This window comes from Palaemon carinicauda, chromosome 20, assembly GCF_036898095.1.
Source record: "Palaemon carinicauda isolate YSFRI2023 chromosome 20, ASM3689809v2, whole genome shotgun sequence".
Lineage (NCBI taxonomy): Eukaryota > Metazoa > Arthropoda > Malacostraca > Decapoda > Palaemonidae > Palaemon > Palaemon carinicauda.
Window position 1 is genome coordinate 92,372,131 of NC_090744.1, and position 10,000 is coordinate 92,382,130.

Sequence of the window (10,000 nt, forward strand, 5' to 3'; positions counted from 1 at the left end):
ATTATATGTAGGCTATTACATCCTTCCACCAATATCTACTGTGGGTTTGATTTCATGTTTCGATTCCCCCCCCCCACCCAAAAAAATATTTTGGGCCTTTGTATAACGATGGACAGGAAAACGTGATATGGTTTTCACTTTTGTGCTCCATGTAAACTAGTATTTTTAGTTTTTTAATTATTCATTTTAGTTCCCTTAACTTTCCCACCTAACCTAACCTACAAGCCATGTCCTTACCTAATTGCCTAATAGGGCCTAATGCCCCTTACGACCACCCCCACCCCCCACCCCTTAGACTGCCATATTCTTAGATATGAAATTGAAAATCGGGGAGTTAAGGGCCACGGTCGTCATCATACATAAACCCCTATTTTATTTAACTTTCTGGAACACCGTGAGGTTTATCAGTCATTCCAAAAATCAAAAAAAAAAAATCGATGATGAAATTGAGTAAAACCATATAATAGAAAATATCTTTCCAAGTTTACGATAAAATATTGAATTGCCCACAAGATACTGTCAACCATGATTTTTAGTTTAAACTTTCAACTCAAATAAAGGATTTATTTATCTATTCTCTTAGCTTCGACAGATGTCCCCTTGCATTAGCCTGATTATGATCAGCGAAGAGCCGTCCTTCCTTGCCGAGCTCTCCCGGTCCGTGGACGAAGGACGTCTCCTTCTGTGGGAGACGAAGGTCCTTGCTGTTACAAAACTCCCTCGGCATAACCTCAAGTCTCTATTGGAATCCAACTGGGTTTTCTCTATGGCTAATACAATGATTCTTAACTTCGACGATAAATCTGATAGTGCAAGGTATACCACTGTAATAAGTTTTTCTTTTACCTTTATTGGCGGTAAATATCTGCAGCCGATACTATGGAAGTTTCAGTCTTGATCATGATTGGCTGAAGCACATGCTTCCACCAATCACAATTAGTTTCATAGTATTAAAGTTCCACTCTTGGTCATGATTGGCTGATGCACATGCTTTCACCAATCACGATTAGTTTCATACTAAGTTCCACTCTTGATCATGATTGGTTGATGCACATGCTTTCACCAATCACGATTAGTTTCAGTGATGTCGGTTGCTGAAATTTACCGCCAGCTTCCAAAAGAAATAAGATATAAATAATTGTATGTAATGAAATTATGAAACTGTATTTTTCTGTCCCAGCATATCATGGGATGGTTGGTTGAAAGTCATGAAATAATAGTTCTGAGACCTTTTCTCTTTACCCAAAGCAGAAAAGCTGATTTTGTGTACATTTATCTAGAATGTGTCTGTGCGTCTGTATGAATCATTGATGTTGTCTATTCATATATAGACAACATCAATGTTTAATACAGACGCACAGATATATTTTAGATGAATGTACACAAAACCAGCTCTGCTGCTTTGTGTAAAGAGAAAAGGTCTCAGAACTATTATTTCACGGGTGATGAAGTGTGGGACAGAGGTAGATGGAGAACGCTGGCCAGAAACATCGACCCCACATAAAAGTGGGAACAGATGCATACAAAGGAAAAGAAGAAGAAGAAGTTGTCTATTCATATACATTTGTTCATCTATGCACTTATCCTGTTTCAGGGGTGGAGTTTATAGCTACCTGCCCTACGGTAACAATGGAGAAGGCCAAATGGTCCGCATTGGAAGATGGTCGCAAATGGAGCGTCTGACGTTGATCTCGAGTCTCCAACTTTATCCTCAGAAATACCAAAAGTAATTGAGTATTCATTTGTTGATTAAGACCTGAATTGATGTAGAAATAGCCAATGATTTAACAGATGATACTTCACTGTAGTTGACTAATTAATTGGGAGAGAATTTCAATCAATAATATTAACTTTATTTAATTTTGAGTAATACATTTAGAAATCGCTGAAATTCTTGGAATTTTTATTTACTGTAGACCGATTTAGTACCGTGAGCATATATATATATATATACATATATATGTATATATATATATATACATATATATATATATATATATATATATATATATATATATATATATATATATATACGTGTGTGTAACATAATGCTTTTAAATCTACATTAACTCATATATAATTGATATATACTGTGTATATATATATATATATATATATATATATATATATATATATATACATATATATATATATATATATATATATATATATATATATGTGTGTGTGTGTGTGTGTGTGTGTGTGTGTGTGTGTTCGTGTATAATGTTTTTAGATCTACACTGCCTCATATTTCTTTTAAAAAAGAATATATATATATATATATATATATATATATATATATATATATATATATATATCTGATTGTGTTCGTTTATAATGCTTTTGAATTTACATTGCCTCATATCTAAAAGAAAAAAAAAACTTTCCACTGAAAGCCTTGACTCAAAAATGGGAATGAGAGTTTTCCCCTCGTTAAGCTCCGAACCTGCATGGCCCAGAAAGTGTGAGGTTCAAATCTATCAATATGCTATGAAAAAAGGTGGGGAATTCATAGCAACTAATACATAGTTCTCACGAGTTCTGGTACACTTTACTATACGAAACGGTCCATCTTTGCCAATAGAAGTTTACTATTTTTCAGGAACTTGTGAACTGTACATATTTATTTCAACCAAGTGAAATATCATCATCATCATCATCATCCTCATCATCATCATCAGCCGTTACTAGTCCACTGCAGAACGAAAGCCTCAGTAATGTCCTTTCACTTGTGTCTGTTTATGGTCTTTCTATGCCAGTCCCAGTCCACACCCGCAAACTTCCATAGTTCGTCAATCCATCGTGTTCTCTTCCTTCCCCTGCTTCTTTTACAATCTCTAAGGACCCCTTCTGTTCTTCTTAATGCCCATCTATTATCTGTCAGTCTCATTATATGTCCTGCCCATGTCCATTTCTTTTTCGTACATGTCGTTAGAATATCTCGACTTTAGTTTTCTCTCGTATCCGTTGCTCTTTTTCTGGCTCTTCTTATTATTCTCATCACTAAGGATAAGCATGGGTTGGAGAATATTTGGTATACAAAATGAAATTATGAAAATTACAATGTCACTTTCTCTAAAAATAAAAGTATTTAATGAGATGGTTCTACCAATATTAACTTATGCAACGGAAACATAGAGCCTTACTAAAGCCTTAGAACAAAATCTAGTTACAACTCAAAGAGTTATCTAAAGAAATATACATACATTAACTAAATATGCTTTCCTTTTTTCGAATTTGATGAAAGAAGGGATGCAAAGTCCACCTCTCTTCCTCTGTTGTCTATATCTCTTCCCTTTCGTAGTTTCTTCGGCGCTGAGGTAGGAATGACTGTGTGGCCCTTCATGCCCTACTTCATGGTTAGGGAAGAGCCCGAGGTCCTAGACGGTTCGAAGGACAATGGCAACAGCAACTACACAGGGAGAGACTACATCATGCTGGAGACAATGAGCCAGTTTCTTAATTTCTCCATCAAGTTCATTCCTACGAAATCCTGGGAGGAGGTGTGTAGTAAACTGGCATCTTTAATTGCTTAATCTTTTGTTTATTTATGATAATAACTTTTTTTAATCTGCTCCAATCTTTTCCTTAGGTCATAATATTATCATTATTAATTAGTAAGCTACAACCCTAGCTGGAAAAGCAGGATGCTATAAGCCCAGGGGCTCCAACAGGAAAAATAGCCCGGTGAAGAAAGGAAACAAGGAAAAAAATATTTTAAGAACAGTAACAACATACAAATAAGTATCTCCTATATAAACTATAAAAACTTTAACAAAACAAGAGGAAGAGAAATAAGATAGAATAATGTGTCCGAGTGTACCCTCAAGCAAGTGAACTCTAACCCAAGGCAGTGGAAGACCATGGTACAGAGGCTATGACACTACCCAAAACTAGAGAACAATGGTTTGATTTTGGAGTGTCCTTCTCTTAGGTGATTTGTTATGTCACATAGTTCATGGAGATATTCACATTTTATTATTTGGATTACATCTTACAAAAATCATAATACATTTGAGATATTTCCTGCATTGTAGTCTGCTTAATAAATCTGAACTTTAATTGTCCTTAGAAAACGCATAGGAAAGTTCCTGACCTTTATTTATTCAGAATATTTAGTCATTGGTGTGGAAATCTTACTTTTCATTTCCATATTAAAATTAATCCCACTGGAAATGAATGAACTATACTCAATTTCTTTTAATGCGGCGCATTTGCACTGACTCGCAGCGGTGCCCTTTTAGCTCGGATAAGTTTCCTACTATCTGATTTGTTAGAATTATCTTGTCCAGCCAATCAGAGACCAGGACACTTCTCCGAGCTAAAAGGGCACCACTGCGAGTCGGTGCAAATCTACCTCACTAAAAATGATTTACTAAAGTTATCTAATTTCCCGAACATGGCAGTGTCTAAGTTACGTCCTACAGATTTCTTCATTGATCTCAAATAATTTATTGGCTGATCAATAAGATCAAAACAAAATTCTTTTCTGTTGGACAGGTTCACATAAGTTTCATTTTAAGGTTTTGCTGGTCTATTCTGACGTTGTTACTGATCAACATTTATTTTATTCACTACTTATATATGGTTTATTTGTTATTCCCTTTCAGCACTTGGTTTCTGGGTTGTAGCTTGGCTAGAATTAGTATTAATTGCTATAAAAAATTCTCAGGCACATAATTTTCTGCATTTTAAATACATAGGAACTTTCGCACTTTTTTTTAAATTGCCTTTTCAGGTTAAGAATGAAAAAGTCTTATAGTAGTTCGAAGGTAAACTAAAAATATATATGACAATTACAATAAAAAAAGTTATTAAACAGCCAGAGTAGTAATCGAAGCTAAAACAACAGAATAAAAGGAAAAGGAGGTTTTCTGACGAATGAATGCTCTTAATGTTGAAATAGCTAGTCGCCGGTGGCAGTTTAATAATAACTACTGTTGTGGAACGAATTGGCCTTGAATATTAAAAAAATATAGAAAATATATAAAATATAGAAGCGTAAAGATAGATAATATATAAAAATACAGAAGAGAAAAGATAGAAAATATATGAAAATATAGAAGTGAAAAGATGGAATATATATAAAAATATAAAAGTGTAAGAAAGCGCTACAAAAAAAAATATAGAAGCGAAAAGATAGAAAATAAATAAACATATAGAAGTGATAAAACGGAAATTATATAAACATATAGAAGCGAAAAGACAGAAAATATAGAAACATGTAGAAGTGAAAAAACAGAAAACATATAAAAATACAGAAGTGAAACGATTGAAAATCTATGAAATTCTGGAAGCAATTCCATCTAAACCCTTCTCTCTTCGTCGCCTATTTCAGGTCATCCAACTCGTGAAGGAACGCGTTTCTTTCATGTCCCCGATGAAGCTAGCCATCATGCCCCACCTCCTGAAGGAGCTCGACTTCACGGTGCCCATCGAACCGGCCACATTGACCTTCAGTATGGCCAAGCCTATCCTGAAGCCCCGCTGGCAAAGCCTCTACTATCCCCTGAAGGATGACGTCTGGGCTTCCATCCTAGCCATGATGATCGTTATGCCAGCCGTTTTCATCCTGGTATGAATCGATGCTTTTTATTATTGTTATTATTATTATCATTTTTATTATTATTATTATTATTATTATTATTATTATTATTAATGACAAAGCTAGAACCTTGGAAAAGCAGAATGCTACAAGCTCAGGGGCTCCAACAGGGAAAATAGCCCAGTGAGGAACGAAAACAAGGAAAAATAAAACATTTTAAGACCAGTAACAACATTAGAATAAATATCTACTTTATAAACTATAAAAACTTTAACCAAACAAGAGGAAGAGAAATAAGATAGAATAGAGTGCTCAAGTGTACCCTCAAGCAAGAGAACTCTAACCCAAGACAGTGGAAGACCATGGTACAGAGGCCATGACACTGCCCAAGACTAGAGAACAATGGTTTGATTTTGGAGTGTCCTTCTCCTAGACGAGTTGCTTACCGTGGCTAAAGAGTCTCTTCTACCCTTCCCAAGAGGAAAGTGGCCACTGAACAAAATTAGTTTACTATTTTTTTGCTTCGACATATCTTTTCCACACTTAGCAGCTTTCTCTATTGAGGCATTTTGCTTTTCCTTTTAGGGTCGTAGCTTCATTAATAATAATGATGATTATTATTTATTATGAAAAGGAAATAGGGTAACAAGATCAATGAGTTAAACTTGACTCTTTCAGAGCTGGCCCGATTAAATTTGGGGGGGAAAAATATTTATAATAAATATGATAATAAAATTTGAGGTAAATAAATATAAATTACAGGATAAAAAGAAATTTCATATAAAAGATAATAATAGAATATAGAATAAATATATAAAAAAGATTAAAATAAATTCATATATAAAAGTCAGTGATATATATATATATATATATATATATATATATATATATATATATATATATATATATACATATATATATATATATATATGTGTGTGTGTATGTGTGTATATATATATATATATATATATATATACATATATATATATATATATATATATATATATATATATATTTAAATCTTATTGATAAAACCTATGTTTCTTAAAAAAGGGTTAGAATCGTAAAAACAGAGAACTTCTGTATTGTAAAATGTTAAAAAAAAAAATTCTGTCAGAACATAAATATCTCTATTAAAAACTTTACAATCGCAAAAAAATATGTCGTATGGTTATAATATGTCACACTCACTGCATCTAGGAACTGCTTCAGGTGTCACGTTAGAAATCCATGTGTCATTTTAGTATGACCAATACTTGATAATAATTACGTCTTCTAATCAAATTTCATGTTTGATGAATCATGGTTGGAGTTTGTTTGTGCTTATTTATTTAGAAGTTGCGTTGCTTTGCAAGCGGTTGTTTTAATTACGAGAGAAAGCGAAAGAAAGTATTTTTTTATTTTTTTATACTCAAAGTTCCTTTTTTTATTGTTATTTCTGTGTCTGCTAAGAATCACTGTGTATAGGATACCGTCTTTTCTCTGTTTACATTTTTATATTTTCTTTGCTGTTGCTTTTGTTGTTTTCTCTTGTATTTGAAATTTGTAATTTCATCTAGAGAGAGAGAGAGAGAGAGAGAGAGAGAGAGAGAGAGAGAGAGAGTGTTATAAAAATACCAACTCATTTGCACTCAAATCTCACATATATACACAAGGAGGCTTATTGCCCTTAGCACGTACACACATTACCCTCCATTCACAAAGCTGTACAATGAAAGGATCCCCACCTTAAAACACGTACTTCACACGTACCTAGGAAACCCAAACTCGTACCCCACTACATTCCCCGCCCTTTTCAGATCACCAACAAGAGACGCCCCTCGAGGACTATCCTCCAAGTGACAGGGAGCTTACTCGCCCAGAACTTCTCCGGCCACATACCCGAGAGGAATTCTGGCAGGCTTCTGGTGGGCGCGTGGTTAGTGTTCGCCTTCATCTTGGGCACGGCTTACAGGGGAAACCTCACCGCTTTCTTGACCATACCCAAATACCCGCCCAGGGCCGAGACACTCCCGCAGCTGCTAGCGAAGAACGCGAAGTAAGCTGTTCCTTTCATCTAGTTTATTTGTTATTTTGTAAGTAATCTTTTAATCTTGTTTTTTAGGATTTATAATGTCATTGTTTACTGCAACTTGCCAGATGTAATTTCGTTAAATCCTAGCCTCCCGGCTAGTATTCGCATGGCGTGAGTTTAAACTGTTTACTGGGGAGGTCACTGCTGTGGTTGGTCGCCACAGTGGGTGATTGGGCTTGCCCGGCTGACGTTCTGGTGGGTATCTATTCTGATAAAACTAGAACTGAAACCCAATACCATTAATTTTACTATAAAACTGAACATAAGCTTAAAAAAGCATCACAGAGAGATTTGATTTGATTTGATTGATTAGGAGTTATCTGGCATCCTAAGAGAGAGAGAGAGAGAGAGAGAGAGAGAGAGACACTGAACATATCTCCCTCTTCTTCAGGGTAGCAATGCCCCCAGACGCTGTTGACTTCTACAACGGCTTCAAGCAATCGCCCTCCAGCGAGTTTCGAACTCTGAGCGAAAGGGTGACCTTCGTCGACTCCTTCAAGGAAGGGCTGGGACTGGCCGAGACTTCCAAGTGAGTCCTTGGCATTATTTGGAAATTACCTAAAGATCTGGGGATAGAAAACTTAACTAATTAATGCATGAAATGACGTTTTAATTGATAATGTTGTCTGTCTCTGTCAGTTCGTCGTGTTCCATTTCATAAAGATATTTCTAAAAGCTGTATTATGAATTGGCGAGAAAGATACTGTGGTACTTTTTGCTAACAATATTCAAGACAAATTTGTTTATTCATAATAATATATTACCTAAGTAGATGATACACAGTATTCTAGAAGTTTTATTCCAGCTTTGATCAAGTTGTGGAATGATTTTCCCAATCGAGTAGTTGAATCGGTAGAACGTCTTAAGGTTCAAACTTGCAGCAAATGTTTTTATGGTGAACAGGCTGACATAAGTCTCTTATTACCGTTTTTATATGAAAGGTCTGTTTTAATGTTGTTACTTTTCTTAAGATATTTCATTCCAATTTTTCCTTACTTCTTATACAGTATAGTTTATTTATTTCCCTATTTCCTTTGCTCACTGGGCTATTTTCCCTGTTGGAGATTTTGTAGCTTACCTAATAATAATAATAATAATAATAATAATAATAATAATAATAATAATACATCAGTTGTATAACGCCATGGTTCAGGCCTAAACCAACCATTCATCTAATTTTATTCTCTTTCAAGGAAGTAACAAAATATTGTACTTTCTTTTCAATTCTCTTTTGGTAAAACATACCGGACTATATTTTCTCTTCTTTCAAAACACAGTTTATTAATAGATATGTTCACTAACACGAAACGTTTTTCTTTTGTTATCAGCTCAGCATACATGTACGAAAGACGTTTCATGGAGCTCATGATTGCCCGCCATTTCACTCCTCTGCGGGCGGCCAGCCGCCTGTACGTTGCCCGCCAGAATGTCTGGCCTGGGTACTCCGCCTGGCCCGTCATCAGGGACGCCCCTTTCAAACCTGTGGTAGACAGGTGCATCCAAGCTTTTAATGAGGTCAGTCACTATTTATGCTGATTTTGTTATAAGATTAGATGGCTGTTGTGTGCTAACATATCCCTCTCTTTTTTTATTCATTTTGCCAGTGAAATTTTGAAGGATAAGAGGATTGTAGTACTTTATTTTTTCAATTTCCCATTCAAGACTATTAATTTACTCATCATCAGCTTAAAGACCACTCATGAATGGCACACGCAAGGCACAGTGACATTGCCCTAGCTTGTAGGACAATGCCCTGGAGACTGACCATATTTGCATATAATCAGTGCCTAAGCCCCCTCTCTACCCAAGCTAGGACCAGGGAGGGACAGGCAGTAGTTGCTGATGACTAAAAAGATACGCCTATAGGCTCCCCCAAATCCCCTTTCTATAACTCACAAAGATGGTAAGGTTGCAGACACTACAAGAAACTATAGAGTTTGAGCGGGATTTGAACCCCAGTCCCTCTGTCATCCATTATAATGATGATAATGTTGTTGTTGAAGATTGCCTGGCCCTTGGGGACAAGCACGGGCTCTTGCAATCATTCAGCCCGTGGCATGATAATAAAAAGAAAAAGTGTAACTACATCATTCAAACGAAAAATCTTCTCACGAGTATTGTCTTTTCTTCAGGCAGGTTTGATCGACAAATGGGGCGACATGGTGGTCGAGGAAGCCCGACGCATCAGCCGAAAGAAGAAACGTCTTCACCAGTTGGAGGAAGAGACAGAGACGAACAACAACGAGGAGAAAGAAGCGGATGACGACAAAGGGAGCGCCAGTCAGGCCTTGACTATCGTCCATATGCAAGGTCCTCTGTTTCTACTTCTGCTGGGGCTCGCCGTTGCTGGATTGGTGTTCGCTATCGAGACGGTCATGTAC

General features: G+C 35.9%; 1 protein-coding gene across 1 annotated transcript in view; it reads left to right on the forward strand.

Annotated features, from left to right (window-relative positions):
- The first annotated feature begins 3,419 nt into the window (after positions 1-3,419).
- LOC137659537 (ionotropic receptor 93a-like) overlaps positions 3,420-10,000 on the forward strand; it is a 6,602-nt gene continuing 21 nt past the window's right edge. Inside the window, exons 1-6 of the mRNA XM_068394404.1 lie at positions 3,420-3,503; positions 5,339-5,575; positions 7,345-7,583; positions 8,011-8,148; positions 8,948-9,134; positions 9,752-10,000. The exon at positions 9,752-10,000 is cut by the window's right edge and continues 21 nt beyond it. Of these exons, the coding sequence (XP_068250505.1) occupies positions 3,435-3,503; positions 5,339-5,575; positions 7,345-7,583; positions 8,011-8,148; positions 8,948-9,134; positions 9,752-10,000 (1,119 nt within the window). The 5' untranslated portion in view covers positions 3,420-3,434. The remainder of the gene's footprint in view (positions 3,504-5,338; positions 5,576-7,344; positions 7,584-8,010; positions 8,149-8,947; positions 9,135-9,751) is intronic.